Genomic DNA, 20,824 nt, shown 5'->3' with positions numbered 1-20,824 from the left:
TTTTTTGTACCGCTCGGCTGCACATGCGATTGCACTTTCACAGCTAAAATACACTCCCCAGTGGGCAGCAACTATGCGAATGCAGGACTGCAAAAAACAGCTAGCGAGTGATCAGGTCTGAATTACCCCCTGTGTGAGATGATAGTTTGTCCATTATCATTAAAGTTATCCTCCACCATTCTATTTATGCTTACTGCAGTGGTTCTTACCTGTGTGCCATGACACCCTTGGGTGCCTGACAGCACTTGCAGGGGTGCCTTGGAATGGTGATCCAGGACAAATTTTGAATTATTTAGAGGGTGCGCTGCTGTCCCCCACTCACATTCCCGCGGGCCGCTGTACTGGCAGCCACAGAGCAGGAGGAGGAGAAGCACACTGACTAAGAGACTAGGTAGAGAACAGGGCAAGCCAGAGGGGACAGCAGGAGACACTGACAGCCGGCACATGCCAGAGCTCTGCCCACTCTCTTTATAGTGTTGTGAGGCAGTAATGCTAACCATTACACCATCCATACTGCCATGCCCTATATGTTGTTGTAAGCCTTTGGTATGCACTGACCCTATTTTAAACATGGGGCCACCCAAAGGAAACTTTCGCCCTGAGCTCCACATGGTCTAGAATCGGCCCTGTCACCAATTTTACAGTAGGATTTTGAAATATTGTTTCTTTCCAACTGTAACATGCTACCACATGTTGGCTAGGCCCCCAATTCAGTACAGGAGAGGGGGGTGCCAAAACATACCCTTGCTCCGGGCACCATGGCACCTAGCTACACCTCTGAATGTAATAGGCAAAACCAGTGCTGCTGGCCGCCAATAATAAAATATCTAGACAAACAGAAGTTAATCTTGTACCTCACCACACAATTAATCCTAAGGATGACATATAAACACACTATATTTAATTTAATAACCCCCCCCCCCCCACACACACACCCCCGTGCGGCAGCATTTGCAGGCGAAACTGAGGCAGGAGATGTGTCATGTGCCAATTGAGCTGACCACTTGCAAGGAGCTCTTTGCATCTCTTAAGATCCGTTTTATTTGGAAAGAAAGAAATTACATAGGCCTTAAACCTCAGATAAAGCAGGGCTGCTAAAATGTAGTGATCCAGTTGTATGCTATTTTATCCGGAAAAAAAAGTACTGCAGATTTCCTCCCTAGAATTACATCGAAGGACACTGCGGTCTGGCCCTTGCACAATACAAAAACATATGCATCTCATGTTCCGTTAAGTATTGAAAACTTTTACATATAGTGTGCCTGCTATTAATAGCCATTCTATATAAAACAACTTGTACAGTTTAGTAGTGGTTTAGGAAAAGATGGAACTGGAAGGATATGGGTGTGCTCCATGAAGCCCATTTATCAATGAAAGATCCCAAAATATACATTTCTGGAGCAGGTTACATTGGTTTCCACAGGGAAACATCGGGGTGTAGAGTGGATCTGTATCCAGAGGCACCAACAGGCAAAGCTTTAGCTGTCCCAGGATGCATAGGTGCCTCCTCTGTAACCCCACCTCCAGGCACTGAGAGCTCAGTTTTGAGTTGGTGCCTGCAGAAGCAGGTCACTGAACAAGGGGGCTGCGTTGTGCAGCCCTGAAAGCTTTTCATCTGACAGAAATTGTCTTTGCTATTTGATCTGGCAGCACTGTATGTCAGCGTGACATTCAATGCTGCAGCTCTGTCACCTCCTAAGCGGCGCCACACACTCCCGTTGGCCTGGTTCCCAGGTACCTGCGGTGGAGGCATCCCGAATTGGGCACGGTCGCATACTGCTCTCCTGGATCGCGTGTCTGCTAAGGGGAGGAGATATAAGGGTCTCCTAGGTGGGACCCGCCATTAAACTGCGACCAGTCCGCAGTCTGGGGAGGTGGACTACGGCACTGGTGTGTATACAGTCACTGGGCAGGGACCCCACTAGACCACCAGGGCATCGGAGCACAGGTCAGGTGTAATAACACCATTTTAATGGGGCTCCATAGTACCTGTTATGAAAGACCGTCACAAGGGAGGCGATGCTTGACCTGTAGCCCCTCCCTCGGCCCAGGGCGCCATCTCCTGCAGATTTCCCGCTCTGGAGCTGCCTCACTCTCCCTCACTCCCTCACTGAGGGGTACATTTACTAAGCAGTGATAAGAGAGGAGAAGTGAGCCTGTGGAGAAGTTGACCATGGCAACCAATCAGTACTGAAGTAGCATCTATAATTTGCATACTATAAAATGATACAGAGCTGCTGATTGGTTGATGGGGAAATTTCTCCACTGGTTCACTTCTCCACTCTTATCACTACTTAGTAAATGTACCCCTGAGACTCTGGGCGCGATCTTAACAGCATAGCAGCAGTAGGTTCGGGGTTCGGTGGATCAGCACTCACCCCACTTGTACTAAACGCTCCGGTGCCCTCTGGTAACAGTTAATATGCGATATATCAGACAAGCAGCGGCACTCTGAGGCTGATTTCAGTGAGAACACACCGTGTAATTTACTCCATGCCACAGTAGGTAAAGGCCATGTGTTCTCACTGAAATCAGCCTCTGAGTGCCGCTGCTTGTCTGATGTATCGCGTGTGTGTGTGTGTATATATATATATATATATATATATATATATATATAGTCCAGTGCAGCGTTATTGTGATATCATTTTTGCATTGCATGTGACTGTGTGCCTGTATCTGCTGTGTGGTTTCACTTTCAGTGTTTCCCAGATATTACTGTCACCATATTCTGTACCCTGGGCTAGGTGCATTTTGGTCAAACAATATAGTTGTACACAGAGTTTATCTATATATGTATATTACTCCTCTGTTACAGTCACATTATACCCTGTCATTTAATTCCACAGGTTATTGTATTTGTCTGGCTATTTAATCGTAATGTGTCCAATTGTTTACATTGTGTAGTGTCTAACAAAAAGGGTAGCAAATCTGCGGAAGCTCCTGCAACACGCAGAGCATGCTCCGCGGATTTATCATGAGGGTCTCTGTACTGCGTGCCATGCACCTCCCAGTCAGTCTGCAGCCCCAGCACTTAGTCAGGAGCCTCTATGGGCAGCATTCACTACCCTGCTGGGTACTCTAGTGAAGCACCTTGTGCCCCCTATGGGGCCGCCTGTGCCATTACACTCACAAATTGTGCCCATGGTTAATCCGCCTTTGGCAGAAAATCTGTCTAACCAACTGCAACAACTAAACCAGGTTCTGGTTAGACAGAAATCTACTTCGGGCACTCCTGTGCCCGAAGTAGATTTGTTTCTACTTCGGGCACTCCCGTGCCCCTGGTCCCTCTAAGCGGGCTTCTTCCTCCTCACAGTCTACAAACCTCTCTGATGTCGGACACTGAATCCTGTGTTACTGACGAGGAATCTCTCTTATTGATAGATGTCCCTGCCCTGGTGGTTGCTCTTAAGCATATCCTGCAAATAACAGATGAGGAGGATTCCATTACTGTGGCAAAGAAAACTGATACAGTTTTAACCACCTTCTGCTGTTTAAACTTATTACCCCATTCTGATCATCTAGTGGATATCAGACTGGAACCCTGGTCTAATCCAGGGAAGAAATTCCCTATTCCTAAAAGGGCATTGGCTCGCTAACCTCTCCCTGCAGAGTTGTGTAATAAATGGGAGACTCCGCCACCGGTGGATTCTCATGTCACCCACCTAGTGGTGTCATTCGCTATGCCTGTCACCACTGTCACCTCACTGAGGGAACCGACAGAAAAGCTTGTTGAGGGATGCCTGAAATCTGTATATTCCCTTACAGGGGCTATTCATAGACCCACTATAGCTGCCTCTTGGGCTGCAAAAAGTATTAAAGCGTGGGTTCAGGCATTAGAGGAAGAGCTGCCAGAGGATATCTCTGAAAATTCCAGACAATACCTGTCTCCTATTGCCACTGCTTCTTATTACATTCAAGAAGCGTCTTCTAAAGCGGGAATATTGGCAGCCAAGGCATCGGCTACGATTGTCCTGGCATGTGCGTACTGTAAAGGGGACTTGGACTCCAAGAAGACTTTTAAAGTCCTCCCCTTCACTGGGGACATTTTGTTTGGGGAAGACCTAAATAAAATTGTCTCTGAACTGGCAGCTGCTAAGACTTCTTTTCTCCCAACTACTAATCCTTCTCAGAAGGCAAAAAGTACCACTTTTCGGTCCTTTTGGCCTCAAGGGAAAGCAAAAGGTCATATATACCCTAGACAATCTCGCGTTTCCAAAACCTCCAAGGCGAAGCAGTCTTGTGCAGCCCATCAGCCTGCTGGCAAACATAACAAGCCTGCTGCACGACGGGACGGGCGTCCCCCTGGGGAACCCCGGGGTGGGTGGCCGACTTCTACAGTTCGCCCAGCTCTGGCTCACGACCACTACAGATGCTTGGGTACTGGAAGTTGTCGCTCACTGGTCCGCTGTCTCATTCAAGAGACGTCCCCCTCACCAGTTCTGCACAACAGCTCTCCCGCCGGATCCATTGAAAGCGCAGGCTCTACAAATGGTTGTAAGTTCCCTCCTGAGCACAGGAGTGGTTGTGCCAGTTCCTCTCCCCCAGACGGGCAGAGGTTATTACTGGACCCTGTTTCTGGTCCCGAAACCCAATGGGTACTACTGGCCTATACTCAACCTCAAATCTTTGAACAAGTTTGTGAGAGTGTCTAAGTTTTGTATGGAAACACTGCGCACAATAGTGCTGGCTAAGGAACCCGGAGACTATATGGTATCCCTGGATATACAGGAGGCATATCTGCATATTCCTATTGCCATCTTGCATCAGCATTTTCTGCGGTTTGCTATTGGCGATCTTCACTACCAATTCCAGGCTCTGCCATTTGGACTGGCTACGGCTCCTCAGATCTTCACCAAGGTCATGGCCATTATGATGGCTCACCTCTGTCAACAGGGGATCAGAATCCTCCCATACCTGGACGACTTACTGATTCTGGCAAGTTCACACAAAGTCCTCCTCAGTCATCTACAACTGACGGTGACTCTCCTGCAAGCCACGGGTGGCTAATAAATTGGAAAAAGTCCTCGCTGGTCCCAGCTCAGAGCATGGTGCACCTATGGGCACTCTTGGATACACACAGTCAGAGACTGTTCCTGTCTCCAGACAAAGTCCTCAAACTTCAGGACAGGATAAGGCGCTTCCTTCATCGCCCCAGAGTGTCGATACACTCGGCGATGCAAGTACTTGGCCTGATAGTGTTGTCCTTCAACATGGTAGAGTACACTCAATTTCACTCTCGTCCTCTGCAACGGTTGATCCTCTCCAAGTGGAATGACCTACTTCATTGGATAAGATACCAAATTTTCTCTCTGACTCCGGAGGTTCGTCTGTCACTGTCCTGGTGGATCCAGGACCAACAATTGAGCAGGGGCCGTCCCTTCTGGATCCCCAACTGGGTCCTACGGACAACGGACACCAGTCTGTGGTGATGGGGAGCGGTGTTGGAACAACACTCGTTTCAGGGTCATTGGACCAAGGAAGAATCACTACTTCCTATCAATAGTCTGGAGCTGAAGGCAGTGTTCAATGCACTGTCTCTCACCCTGCCTCTGTACCTGAACAGGCCTGTTCCGTACCAATCAGACAATGCCACCAGGGTGGCACTCGAAGCCACATTGCAATGTTGGAGATATCTAAAATACTATGTTGGGTGGAACGCCATCTACAAGCTATATCGGCAGTGTGCATACCAGGCGTCCTGAATTGGGAAGCGGACTTCTTCAGCTGCCAGGACGTTCACTCCGGAGAGTGGAACCTTCATCCCGAAGTCTTCCAACTCCTGGTAGACAGATGGGGTCTGCCAGATGTAGACCTTATGGCGTCTCGACACAATCACAAGGTCCTGGTCTATGGATCAAGGACCAGGGATCCCCAAGCAACGTTCGTGGAAGCACTGGCAGTTCCGTGGAACTTTCAGCTGCCTTACATTTTCCCTCCAGTGTCACTCCTGCCCAGAGTACTGCGGAAGTTCAAGCAAGAAGGAGGAATGCTAATTCTAGTCGCTCTAGCGTGGCCCAGACGGCATTGGCTCTCAGACCTGCAGGGTCTATCGACAGAGCGTACCCTTCTACTTCCTCAGCATCAAGACCTTCTCATACAGGGCCCTTGTCTCTACCCGGACCTGACCAGACTGGCTTTGACGGCGTGACTCTTGAAGCATCACTCCTAAGAGCCAAAGGATTTACTGAGGCGGTCATTCAGACAATGCTGAAGGCCCACAAACCGGCCTCTGCCCAGTTACTTGCCTAAGGTGATGTCTTCTTTTCACCTGAACCAAGAGATTGTGGTCCCAGCCTTTATCTCTTCGGACTTGTCGGCTAAAGAACGGTGTTTAGATATGGTTAGGGCTCTCCGTGTTTGTGCGGACAGGACTGCTTCTATTAAACATTCTGATGCCCTATTTGTCCTGTTTAGATTCTTCAAACGTGGCTGGCCTGCGAATAAGCAAATCTTGGCCAGATGGTTTAGAATGGTGATTGCACATGCTTGCGCGCGGGCTGTTCATCCAGCTCCTGCTGAGATTAAGGCCCATTCTACCATCTATTGGACCTTCTTGGGCGGCCTGCTGTGGCCCGTCCACAGAACAATTGTGCAATGCGGCTACATGGTCCTTTGTGAACACGTTTCTTAGGTTCTATGCCTTTTGATACCTTCGCCTCCCAGGATGCTTCCTTTGGATGCCAGAATCTCACCATCCCTTCCCTTGAGGAACTGCTTTAGGACATCCCCAATGTTTCCCTGTGGAAACCAATATAACCTGCTGCAGAAAAGGAGAGTTATGGTGGACATGCCATTGTTAACTCTTTCTGCGGAGTACATTGGGTTCCACAGGGCGCCCACCCTGATGCACCTAGCTTCTTTGGGATTGTATGGCATTAGCCACTGGTACCTTCTGATAATGTGTTCTTATTTGACTAGCATCTGCCTTCTCTCTTGCCTGCTTCTGCATTGGACTGATTATCAAAACTGAGTTTTCAGTGCCTGGAGGTGGGGTTATAGAGGAGGCCCCTATGCATCCTGGGACAGCTACAACTTTGCCTGCTGGTGCCTCTGGATCCAGATCCACTCTACACCCCGATGTTTCCCTGTGGAACCCAATGTACCTCGCAGAAAGAGTTAACAATGGAAAGGGCTGTAACACACTACCCAGTTTACGCCGGATGGCAAAAAGCCAGACAAACTTTGTCGGGCTTTTTGCCATCCGGCAGAGTCTTTCACACACAACGACTTTGAGCCATGTGTAATGCTGTGCGCATGCGCAGCAGCAGACACGGCTTGAAAAAAAACCTGTTGTGTGTGAAAGCATCCCTTCACACACACGGTTCTCTGCCTTCAAAGACGGCACGGCCTCCGCCCCGGCCCAGCAGCCGGACCTTACAGTGGATATTTCTGGCTCCAACCTGGCAGCCAGGCCGGGGACGTGCCGTGTGAAAGGACCCTACCCCTTACACTGTTAATTACAATACCGGCATGGGAAAAAGCCATCCGTCTTTTTCCCGCCCGGTAAAAGCCGGCTAGTGTGTTACAGCCCTAAGTCTACCATAACTCTCGGTTTTCACCTGATTTTAGAGATTCTCCCTATTTATCAAGTCCCACCAGGTCTGGGTTAAGGCTTGTGGGGGTCTCCTCCAATAAAATTGATGCTCTGCTGCTAGTCGCGGGTTGGACATGAAATGCAGGCGGACTAAATGCCAGCTGTCAATATCCCAACAGTGGCATCCCGCCCGCCAGAATGCCGGAAGTGGGGCGAGCGCATGGAGTCCCCTTGCGGGCTCGCTGTGCTTGCCACACTGCAGGTACGGTGCCTTGCTGCGCTCACCACGGGTACTATTCCCACTCTGTGGACGTCGTAGACACCCACGAGTGGGGATAGATTTGGGAAGGATGTCGGGATTAAGGCATCGAGATCCTGATCCCGACAGACGAGATATTAACTACATCCCCTGTTCCTCTCCGATATGCCACACAGTGCCCCCCTGTATGTGACACAGTGTGCCCCCCCCAATATGCCCCACAGTGACAGAACAGAGAACTCAAAGCTATGGCAGCCCCCATCTGGGATCAAGTGCTGCTGGGCACCTATTCTTGGCAATCGCAGGGTCGTGTGTGGGTGCCCCAGGAATCACCCCCCTCAGCCTTCCCGTTAATCCGTTCCTGAGTCCCATAACTGGAGCTCTCCTGTGATAGCTTTCCCATGCAAATCATGGTGAGGCTGTGGACTATTGGGAAAGGCGGTACAGTGTACTGATCTCTGCATGGTAAAAGCAGATGCAGTTAACAAAACCTTTTTTTTTATATTTAAATAAATGTTCCTTTAATATATTGTTTTTTTAATTTATTTATTTTTTTATTTTATTTTATTAACCTCAATCTATACTGCGCAAGGAGCTGAGCACCACTTACTGTAGCTGCCTTGGATTTTATTTTTATTTTTTTATCATTATGTCTTGGAAATGTCTTCTATTGCTGCAATTAGCGTTGGCAGGTATTGGGACGTTTTTGTGCCCATTTAATAATAGTCCCCAATAGACTTCCAAAAGAGACCATGGTGCACTAACTTCCAGAACGTAATTCTTTAAACTTTAGGTTTCCCTGCATTGCTAAGCTAGCTCAGGGGGTTAAGCACCACATTGAAGAACTACAAGTCCCAGTATGGACTGTATCCATATCTGCTATATCACTGTCTAATCCTTTTCACAATTATATAAAAAATTAAATTTTTGCTAAATGATTTACTAAAGGTATTCCAAGCTCGGGCATGATCCTACATTTCTGCAATCTGCAGTTTATTTCCTCAAAACTTGGAAAACCAGGAACATTACCAATAAGAATTGTAGTACCAATAATAGTTCTTGAATGCAGGCTTGGCATCTCAAATATGGTATCCGTTTGGATGGTCAACAGTCATTAGGTCGACCACTAATGGTCAACATTGACATGGCCAACACATGGAAATGGTCGACACATGAAAAGGTCGACATGGATTTTTTTTTTTTTTAATAGATTTTTAAATGTTTCATAATTTACCATCCACGTGGACTACGATTAGGAATAGTAACCTGCCCGCAGCATGGCCAGCGAAGCGACCCATGCAAGGGGACGAGGAACACTAATTGGGGTTCCTGGTCATGTTACGGAAAAAATGACACCAAAAACAGTTCAAAAATCTTTATCATGTGTCGACCATTGTCACGTGTCGACCATTTGTCCATGTCGACCATGTAAATGTCAACCAATAGTGGTTGACCTAATGACTGTCGACCTTAACATGGTCAACCATTCATACCGGAACCCTCAAATATTACAACTTTAATCCTATTTAACGATGTAAAACACAGAATTTGTGGAAGGACAGAGCATGTGTGAAATGTCCTTGGATCTAACATCTTTGCATCCCTACTCGAGTCCACTTACTGTCAATACCCTGAAGACCACACAGGTCAGATGTTTGATCCTGATTAAGGTTGAAGGCTGGCTTCACCTGAGCAGTGATCTGAATTGACTGGTCTTAGGAGGTTTATGAACTCCGTATAGTGTGTGCTTAAGCCATGTCCTTCTTTATAAGCTATTCAAGCATTGCACTGTATATAGGGGGTCATTCCGAGTTGTTCGCTCGTTGCCGATTTTCGCTATGCTGCGATTTGTTGCTAATTGCGCATGCGCAAGGCATGCAGGGCGCATGCGCTTAGTTATTTAACTAAAAACTTAGTTTTGCTGTGGATCCTGCTGCGCTTTTCAGTCGCACTGCTGACCGGTGAATGATTGACAGGAAAGGGGCGTTTCTGGGTGGTAGCTGAGCGTTTTCCGGAAGTGTGCTAAAAAACGCAGGCGTGTCAGGGAAAAACGCGGGAGTGTCTGGAGAAACGGGGGAGTGGCTTGCCGAACGCAGGGCGTGTGTGTGACGTCAAACCAGGAACTAAACGGACTGAGCTGATCGCAATCTGTGAGTAGGCCCGGAGCTATTCAGAAACTGCAAAGAATTATTTAGTAGCAGTTCTGCTAATCTTTCGTTCGCTATTCTGCTAAGCTAAGATACACTCCCAGAGGGCGGCGACCTAGCATGTGCAGTGCTGCTAAAAGCAGCAAGCGAGCGAACAACTCTGAATGAGGGCCATAGACAAACATTGTACTGTATATAGACATTGGGGTATATTTACAAAGATTTGTGTTTTTGCCGTTTTTAAGGGTGTTTGAACTCAAATGGTATCGGGTGCATTTTACTGCAACTTTTTGAATTCTGATACGATCATTCACTAAGCTGCCGATTTTTCCAAATTCGTATTTTCCGATGTCGATGTGATTCGTAATGTCAGGCAGTGTTTTACGGGAGTGATGAGTAAAACACTGCCTGACAAAAAACAAGGAATCCCGGCCGGATCTGTGAGTGTTTAAAGTGTTAAAAAAATCAGAAAAAAATTGCGGGGGGTCCCCCCTCCTAAGCACAACCAGCCTCGGGCTCTGAGCCGGTCCTGGTTGAAAAAATATGGGGGGAAAAATGACAGGGGTTCCCCCATATTTCATCAACCAGCATCGGGCTCTGCGCCTGGTCCTGGTTCAAAAAATACGGGGGACAAAAAGTGTAGGGGTCCCCCATATTTCTTAAACCAGCACCGGCTCCACTAGCCAGGTACATAATGCCACAGCCGGGGGACACTTTTATTGTGGTCCCGGCGGCCCTGGCATTACATACCCAACTAGTCACCCCTGGCCGGGGTACCCTGGAGGAGTGGGAACCCCTTAAATCAAGGGGTCCCCCCCCTCCAGCCACCCAAGGGCCAGGGGTGAAGCCCAAGGCTGCCCCCCCCCCCCATCCAAGGGTGGCGGATGGGGGGCTGATAGCCTTGTGTAAAAAAATGAGAATATTGTTTTTAGTAGCAGTACTACAAGTCCCAGCAAGCCTCCCCCGCAAGCTGGTACTTGGAGAACCACAAGTACCAGCATGCGGTGGAAAACCGGGCCCGCTGGTACCTGTAGTACTACTACTAAAAAAATACCCAACAAAAAACAGGACACACACATCGTGACAGTATAAGTTTATTACAAACATGCACACCTCCAAACATACATACTTACCTATGTTCACACGAGGCTCGGTCCTCTTCTCCATGTAGAATCCTCGGGGTACCTTTGAAAAAAATTATACTCCCATAATCCAGTGTTGCTTGTCTTCTTTGTATAATCCACGTACTTGGCAAAACAAAAAAACGGAAACCTGACCACGCACTGGAAGGGGTCCCATGTTTACACATGGGACCCCTTTCCCCAACTGCCAGGACCCCCCCTGACTCCTGTCAAAGAGGGTCCCTTCAGCCAATCAGGGAGCGCCACGTCGTGGCACTCTCCTGATTGGCTATGTGCTCCTGTAGTGTCTGTGAGGCTGCACACGGCAGAGATACAATGTAGCGCCTATGCGCTCCATTGTATCCAATGGTGGGAACTATGCCGCCAGCGGTTGTCCGAAAGTAACCTCACCGCTGACCGCAAAGTTCCCACCATTGGATGCATTATGTACCTGGCTAGTGGAGCCCGGTGCTGGTTTAAGAAATACGGGGGACCCCTACACTTTTTGTCCCACGTATTTTTTGAACCAGGACCAGGCGCAGAGCCCGGTGCTGGTTGATGAAATATGGGAGAACCCCTGTCATTTTTCCCCCATATTTTTTCAACCAGGACCGGCTCAAAGAGCCCGAGGCTGGTTATGCTTAGGAGGGGGGACCCCACGCATTTTTTTATTCTGTTTTTACACTAAACACACCCTTTCCCATAGATAACCATGCACAGATCTCACTGATCCGTGCATGGTTATCCAAACTCGACTAGAAAAAGCAGGTCTATTTTTTTGCTGCTTTTTTTAACGATTCGCAAAAAAATAGACCCGCACTTGAGCACTCAGAGACTAACACCCAAATACGAATGAATAGTGAATACCCGTATTGTATGAAATAACAGCCGCGTTTGACCGATGGTATATTCATTCGTATTTCAGAACTTTGCCGTTAAATCCATTACGAATAGACCAGACACTGCCGAGATTTGTGATTAGTGAATTCCCGGATTGGGACTTTGAAAAAAAAAACACACAAATCGGACAAACTCGATTTTTTAGTAAATATTGGCCATTGTGTCATTCTTTATTTGTATCTGATTTTTTTTTCATGTTTTACTATAGACTCTTTAGAGCTAGTAAGCCTCGCATTATCCAATGAGCTCACAGTTTCATATTTTTTTATTTGCTTTAGGAACAAATAATGTAGGTGCCAAGTCTAGTCTTGCAGACGCCATCATGGTTTGAATGCCTGGACATATCTGACTGGGTCTTTGAGAGAGGCCATGATTGGTTGTTGGCCTGGGCATAAGTGACTAGGTCCTACAGAGACTGTTCAACCACTTTTCCGATGTTTCTGTACTGTAGTTGAGCGATATTGCGATAGAGACGTACGATATGAGAAATGTGGTGGAAAACTGATGGGCTTTCCTGGGAGGTGACTGGAAGGTGGATAGAAATTGCCGCAAAAATAGTCCTTGTAACAGGCGTATTAGAGCAGTATCTCGTGCATGTCAGTGATCTTTATCTGAGAAATTGCACCTGCCGTAGGGGCTCCGGCAAGTTTTGATGATAGGAGCGATGGTGTCATCTGAGGATATGCCAGTTCTTTATTACTGCTTTTGTGGACACTGAAAGTGGACGTACAGTACATGGATGTATACAAGAGAAAAACTTCTATTGCCGTTTGCATAATGTTGCGGATGAGAGACCGCCGATTGATGCTTCTGCATGTACCTCTGAGTCATGATTGTGTTGTAAGGATCTCCCCTTTTGCTGTAGTATGTACTGAAATAATCTGTCATGTAAGCGTTCTGCCTTTGGTATAAAATATTCACTTTGGATTCTACTTTTTAGACCATGGAATTCTTGGTAAACAAATCAGTTAGTCTTATCCAAAAGATGGTCTGCCTGATACTGCCCTTTCCTGGCTGTCTTCTACCTCTCTGACCATTCCTTCTCTTTCTCATCCCAGGACTCCACCACTTCCACTAACTGTAGGTGTCCCACAAGCAGAGCCGGCCCTAACCAATATGATGCCCTAGGCAAGATTTTGGCTGGTGCCCCCTAGCACCACCGCTGGTTCCGCCTCTGACCTTGCACCTCTTTCCCAGCACCATCACCCCTCACCCATAGCAGTCCTTATTTTGGTGTTTGTACCCCCTATATTTTAAATAGGAACAGTTTGCACATTTGGCGCACAGCCCAAAAAGGGGTGTGTTTTTGCTGGCAAGGGGCATGGCCACACAATAGTAACCCCAATTCCAATTACGCCACACAGTACTGCAACTTTATTCACATTTGATCATGCGATAGTGTCCATAATTCATATTACATCCCACAGTAGTATCACTTTACCTTGTAAATGTTACTCCTCACAGTAGAGCCCCTTATTTACATTACATCACACTGAATTGCTCCTTATTCACATTACACCACACCCTATTGCTCTTTATTCACATTAGACGACACAGTAGTGCCCTTTCTATACACAATGCCACATAGTAGAGCACCTTATACACATAATGCCACACATTAGTAATGCATTTATACATATAATTCCACACAGTAATGCCCCTTACACATATGAGACACATTATTAATGTCCTTATAAACATAATGCACCTTACACATTATGACAACCTTTATTAATGCCCTTTTACACATAATGTCCCTTACACATATGCTGCACATTATTAATGCCCTTATACACATAATGACACACATAGTGCCCCCTACACATTTGCTGCACATTAATAGTGCCCCTATACACATAATGACACACATACAGTAGTACCCTTTTACACATATGCTGCACATTCTTAATGCCCTTATACACATAATGACACGCATAGTGCCCCTTGCACATATTCTGAACACTACTGCACAACCAACCCACTCATGCACACAGCAATCACACTGCCACTAACACTGTGACCTCTGCCTCTGCTTGGATACAGATGTGTCCTCAAAAATCTTGGCTCAGTGCTAACGCCTGGCACCTTTTTTTTAATCAAAATGCATTTTATTTGCATTGTTATGTGGTTAGGATGCACAAGCAGCTTCTACTGATTAAAATGATATGCAGCATGCCTATATACTGTGTGAGACTGGCTGTATCAGCATATGAAATGCTACACACAGAATATAGGCATGCTGCATATCATTTTAATCAGCAGAAGCTGCTGATGCCCCTAGGCATATCAAATGCCATAGGCAATTGCCTAGTTTGCCTATATCTATGGCCGGCTCTGCCCACAAGGTTCTGTTCTCTGTCCTCTCCTTTTCTCTCTCTATACGTCCTCTTTAGGTGAGCTCATTTAACTTCCACTATCATCTCTATGATGATTATACTCAAATCTGCCTTTCCTCCTGTGATATCTCCGCCCTGCTCTTCTCACTCGTATCTCCAACTGTCTCTCTGTTATCTTTTCTTGGATGTCCCAGCACTTTTTTAAACTTAACATGTCTAAGACTGAGCTGATCATCTTCCCTCCCGTACAACATCACATCCCATAATTTCATTATCTATTGATGGCACTACTATCTCCTCTAGCTCCCGAAGTGCACTGTCTTGGAGTAATCCTTGACTCCTCCCTCTCCTTCAGACCACACATTCAGCACCTCTCGCAATCCTACCGTTTTCATCTCAAAAATATTTTCTGGATCAGACCCTTTCTCACCAAGTATACTACTAAGACCCTTATCCACTCACTGGTGATTCCCAGACTGAACTACTGTAATCTCCTTTTAACTGGCATTCCTGACAAATGCCTCTCTCAACCCCACTCTATCCTCAATGCTGCAGCCCGACTCATCTTCCTTACCAAACGCACTACAGATGGAGCTGCACTCATCTGAGGTGGCTCCGTCGCAAACGAGCACCCTTGGCATGACTAGGCGATCTGTTTGCCTAGTCACGCCGGGAGTGCACAGAGATGCTCTCATCCAGAGCGTCTCTGTCCGGGTGCGTGGATGGAGACACTCTCTATTCAAGTGAATGGGGCATGTCTCCGTGGTGGGAGCGCACGCCCAGGCGGACGGGGACGCTCTTGGCGATAGGCACAGATGGAGCCACATCTAGCTTGGCTCCATCTGTACGTCCAACTGCCCTCTCCTACAAGCTCTTCTTTTGCATCCCTTTCCTTTTCAGAATCCAATTCAAACTTCTAAAACTCCCTCACTTACAAAGCCCTCACCCACTACTCTCACATTTACATTTGACTTTATCTCTCTCTACACTCCCACCAATCCTCTTTGCTCCACTAATGCACGCCGCCTCTCCTGCCTACTGATTACTTCTTCCCACTTCTACCATCAAGATTTCTCACGTGCTGCTCCTTTTCTCTGGAATTCTCTACCTCTCACCCTCAGACTCTCCACCTCTCTACAAAACTTCAAACAGGGTCTGAACCCACTTCACCAAACCCAGCCCAATATCATCCTAACCCTTAGTTCCTCACTGTCTACCCCATTTGTGTCACCCCTGTCTGTCTGCCCCTCCCCTTTACAATGTTAGATCTCATGAGCAGGGCCCCCAACCCTCATGTGCTTACCCTTCTCTTACTTAAACCATCTTTGACTGCACCAAGTCCTGCGGTTTTCTTATACCCTGGTACTTATGTCACTGTTGTCTGCTGCTGTAGCTATGTTTATTTACCCGGTACTTGTCCTATATTGTCTTCAATTGTTAGTCATTATTTACTGTTTTGATTATTTTGTTTATGTACTCTGTAATTGGGCGCTGTGGATCCCTTGTGGCGCCATATACATAAAGGAGAATAATAATCCACATGCTGCTCTCCTCCTTCTCTCTCCTTCTACTTCCTGATCACATGTTCATCTGTGCAGCCAGATTCTTAAAGGTACACTACCCCATCTAGCTAATGCACATAAACTATCTTCATAAATACAACAGTAATGATGATTATGATAATAATATTCTAAACACGTGATTGACAGAGTTTAACTTCATAGCACAAAGAGCATCAAGCTGTCAAAAAATTAGAATATTAGAAAGTTATACAAATAAATGGCTTTGAAGAGCATTCTCATTCTTCTTTTTTTCCAACCCATGTTCAATGTTATCTAGGACACTTTTTGCCATTACATGTTGCTAATTGTTTACTCAAATCAATTTTTCAGATCTCCAGAAGTCATTGCTACCATATATCGGTTTGAAGGGTCTTTATTTTCTTGGCTACCTTCTTTTCGGACTAGGAACAGGATTCATTGGACTCTTCCCCAATTTATATTCTACGTTGACTCTGTGTACACTCTTTGGGGTGATGTCAAGCACTTTGTATACTGTGCCTTTCAATCTGATTGCAGAGTACCACAGAGAAGAAGAGGTGAGTTCTCATAATAAATTACTTATATGCCTGTTACAGCTAATGTGACTAATGCTTACTTCCATGGCCACCGCACCATGACAAATGCAGGACCCAGGTATTAAGTGGCAATGGTCATGTCATGTTGGAAGCATGGCTATGCCACATTGTGACTTTTTGTATGCATTGTGACAGCACACAAGGATAGCTTGGCTGCACCTTGTTGGGGGCATGGCTTTAGATCATTAGCTGCACACTGTACCCACCCCCAGCGCCCCTCTTGTCTTATGTGGATGGTGGCAGTGTTTTAGGATTATTTCCTACCTTAGTAGTGCCCTCCACTGTAGATTAGTCTCTTTTACCTCCAGGATTAAAAATAGCTTTAATAAATTGCTGTTTAAGTGCCGCAAAGCGTCGACCACCTGGATAGTGGGAGCCGTGTGCTTTCAGCCAAGGTCAGATCCATCGCTCTGTCCCCCTGCAGACAGAGGACACAAGTTCTGCTCACCGGCAGCAGACCCAGTGTACCCAACAGGCTGCTGCTGTCTGACAAGTAAGCCGGGGGAGGGGGGGGGGTTATCCCTCCCTGAAGCCCGGGCCATGGTAATTAGCACCTGCTCCCCCCACTCCACTTGGCACCCGTGGGTGCTGGTGGTGCTCCCATGAGTCCAATGCGCCAATATTGACGTGGTTTTTTGTGGGTGCTGGTGGTGCTCCCATGAGTCCGATGTGCCAATATTACGTGTTTTTTTTTTTTTGGGGGGGGCGGTGGGTCACTGTTAGGTATATTTGTGTGTTGTTTAAAATGAAACTTTCATTATTACTTAGACTGTAATTATTAATCTGTTATAAGTTCTTAAAAGCAGTGCTTAAAGTGGTCCTAGAGAGGTGGTGGAACTCACCCCCCCTCCTCAAGGCGCCCATGTAATAGAGTTATTGCGCCTTATGTCCCCAGGAGTGATGCCCCTTATGACGTGCCCCCTTTACAATGCCCTCATTAGTGCCCCCCGTAGTAATGCCCTTTATGGTAATGCCCCTGTGTAGTATTGCTCCCAGTAGTAATGTTGCCTGTAGTAATGACCCCAGTCGTTTAGCCCCATGTAGTTTAGCCCCAGTAGTTATGCCCCCAGTGGTAATGCCCCTGCAGTTATGACCCCAGCAGTTTAGCTCCCAGTTGTTTAGCCCCTGTAATTTAGCCCCCATGTAGTTTGCCGTTAGTCATGCCCCCAGTAGTTTAGCCCTAGTAGTTTGCCCATTTGTAGTTTAGCATCCAGTAGTAATGTCCCCCTGTAGCTTGCCCCCTTGTAGTTCAGCCCCTGTAGTTATGCACCCTTTTAGTTTAGCCCCCAGTAGTAATGCCCCCAAATAGTAATGCCCCCAGTAGTTTAACCCCTGTAGTTATGCCCCCAGTAGTTAAACCCCCTTGTAGTTTGCCCCCAAGTAGTAATGCACCTGTAGTTATGCCCCCAGTAGTAATGCCCTCCTGTAGTTTGCCCCCAGTAGTTAGCCCCCGTTAGTAATGCCCCCAGTAGTAAGCCCCCATTAGTAATGCCCCCAGTAGTAAGCCCCCATTAGTAAAGCCCCCATGTAGTTTAGCTCCCAGTAGTAATGCCCTCAGTAGTATAACCCCTGTAGTTATGCTCAAAGTAGTTTAGCCCACTTGTAGTTTGCCCCCAAGTAGTAATGCACCTATAGTTATACCCCCAGTTCTAATTCCCTCCTGTAGTTTGCCCCCAGTAGTTAGCCCCCGTTAGTAATGCCCCCAGTAGCTTGCCCACAGTAGTTTGCCCCAGTAGTAAAGCCCCCCCCAGGAGTAAAGCCCCAGTAGTAAAGCCCCCCCCCCAGTAGTAATGCCCTCAGTAGTTTGCCCCTGTTAGTAATGCACCCAGTAGTAATGCACCCAGTAGTAATGCCCCCCTGTTAGTAATGCCCCCCTGTTAGTAATGCCCCCCTGTTAGTAATGCCCCCCTGTTAGTAATGCCCCCATGTAGTTTGCCCCCATGTAGTTTAGCCCCCAAGTAGTAATGCCCCCAGTAGTTTAACCCCTGTAGTTATGCCCACAGTAGTTTACCCCCTTGTAGTTTACCCCAAGTAGTAATGCACCTGTAGTAATGCACCTGTAGTTATACCCCCAGTAATAATGCCCTCCTGTATTTTGCCCCCAGTAGTTAGCCCCCGTTAGTAATGCCCCCAGTAGTAAGCCCCTATTAGTAATGCCCCCCGTAGTAAGCCCCCATGTAGTTTGCCCCCTTGTAGTTTAGCCCCCAGTAGTTTAACCCCTGTAGTTATGCTCCCAGTAGTTTAGCCCACTTGTAGTTTGCCCCCAAGTAGTAAAGCACCTGTAGTTATACCCCAGCAGTAATACCCTCCTGTAGGTTGCCCCCGTTAGTAATGCCCCCAGTAGCTTGCCACAGTAGTTTGCCCCAGTAGTAAAGCCCCCCCAGGAGTAATGCCCCAGTAGTAAAGCCCCCCCCCCAGTAGTAATGCCCTCAGTAGTTTGCCCCTGTTAGTAATGCACCCAGTAGTAATGCCCCCCTGTTAGTAATGCCCCCCTGTTAGTAATGCCCCCCTGTTAGTAATGCCCCCCTGTTAGTAATGCCCCCCTGTAGTTTGCACCCATGTAGTTTGCACCCATGTAGTTTGCCCCCATGTAGTTTGCCCCCATGTAGTTTAGCCCCCAAGTAGTAATGCCCCCAGTAGTTTAACCCCTGTAGTTATGCCCACAGTAGTTTACCCCCTTGTAGTTTACCCCAAGTAGTAATGCACCTGTAGTAATGCACCTGTAGTTATACCCCCAGTAATAATGCCCTCCTGTATTTTGCCCCCAGTAGTTAGCCCCCGTTAGTAATGCCCCCAGTAGTAAGCCCCTATTAGTAATGCCCCCCGTAGTAAGCCCCCATGTAGTTTGCCCCCTTGTAGTTTAGCCCCCAGTAGTTTAACCCCTGTAGTTATGCTCCCAGTAGTTTAGCCCACTTGTAGTTTGCCCCCAAGTAGTAAAGCACCAGTAGTTATACCCCCAGCAGTAATACCCTCCTGTAGGTTGCCCCATTTAGTAATGCCCCCAGTAGCTTGCCCACAGTAGTTTGCCCCAGTAGTAAAGCCCCCCCAGTAGTAATGCCCTCAGTAGTTTAGACCCCAGTAGTAAAGCCCCCCCAGTAGTAATGCCCCCCCAGTAGTTTTCCCCTGGTAGTAAAGCCCCCACAGTAGTAATGCCCTCAGTAGTTTGCCCACAGTAGTAAAGCCCCTAGTAGTAAAGATCCCCCAGTAGTTTGCCCCAGTAGTAATTCCCGCTACACATTGGGGGGGGAACGCCATACTCACCGCAGTCCTTCCGGCGTCCACTCAGCGCACACTGACAGAGCCGGAAGCCGGAGCTCAGTAGTGAGCTCCTGCCTCCAGGCTGTCCGCTGTGGAGAGAGAGCCGGGCGCCCACTGGTAATACAATCTCAGCGGGCACCCAGCATCTTCCAGCGGCGCTGGCACACTTCGGGTTAGTAGAACTGATGGAACGCAGTTCTGCCCAGTTCCAGCTCACTTTAACCCCTGCATAAAAGTAAACAAAACTCAAAAACACTTACATTATATCAGTGTGATCACACTAAATACCATGTTTAGAAAAATGGGAATATAAAGTGTAATGTGTTAGCTGTCTTCTCCCAAAGTAATTTGATATATTGTTCTTGTGGTAAAAATAAAGATCTCATATCTGTTGCACCATACTGTATGTACAAATACATTACATTGTCATTAGGTGAAGTTTCAAAAATATCACCATATGTGTTAAACCAAACAAATCTAATGGTACCACAATAGAATGATTCTCATTAGGAATCTGCATACTTATGGAAAACTGCACAGTTATAAATATAAAACATCAAAATAGAAGCAGTATCCACCAATGAAAAATCCTATGCTGCTTTCATATATTTCCTTTCACAAATATTTATATATAGACTAGCTAGAGTACCCGGCTGTGCCTGGGATTTTAAGAATGTCTGTTTACAAAAATACATTTAAATATGAAACACACAGTATAAATAACATTGTAGATAGCCAAATACCCTTGCTTCGCTACGGGATGAGGATGGTAAATTAGAATGATAGTTGTTCGTTAATTTACGCTGGTTGGAGATCTAGTATATAGGCATATCTTGCTTCCCTGATGCACTTTGTGTAGTGGCTGGACCCCTTTTTGGTTCCCAAGGGACCCTGCTCTTCCCACTATACAACTCTCAGTCTGTGGCTTCCTGCTGCCTCCATTCCCCTCCTCACATCATGTCAGTGCCCCTGTGAAATTATTGTTGTTGTTTTTTTACAGTTTCTTATATAGTGCAGCATATTCTGTATCTCCTGATATACTCTGTGCTGCTGGCAGACCATGCTATTTCCACTATATAACTCTCAGTGTGTGTGTTTGTGCTACCTCCTCACATCATGTCACTGGCCCTGT

The 20,824-nt window shown here is 46.9% G+C and overlaps 1 protein-coding gene across 2 annotated transcripts in view; it reads left to right on the top strand.

The window, feature by feature from the left end:
• Positions 1 to 20,824, top strand: part of SLC45A2 (solute carrier family 45 member 2) — a 300,223-nt gene that overhangs the window by 214,724 nt on the left and 64,675 nt on the right. For both annotated transcript variants that reach the window (XM_063960601.1, XM_063960611.1), the window contains one exon: positions 16,190 to 16,395. In XM_063960601.1, the coding sequence (XP_063816671.1) occupies positions 16,190 to 16,395 (206 nt within the window). The remainder of the gene's footprint in view (positions 1 to 16,189; positions 16,396 to 20,824) is intronic.

The sequence above is a fragment of the Pseudophryne corroboree genome, chromosome 1 (assembly GCF_028390025.1).
Source record: "Pseudophryne corroboree isolate aPseCor3 chromosome 1, aPseCor3.hap2, whole genome shotgun sequence".
Lineage (NCBI taxonomy): Eukaryota > Metazoa > Chordata > Amphibia > Anura > Myobatrachidae > Pseudophryne > Pseudophryne corroboree.
The sequence above is the reverse complement of the archived record's forward strand: the minus strand, read 5'-3'. Positions and strand labels throughout refer to the sequence as shown.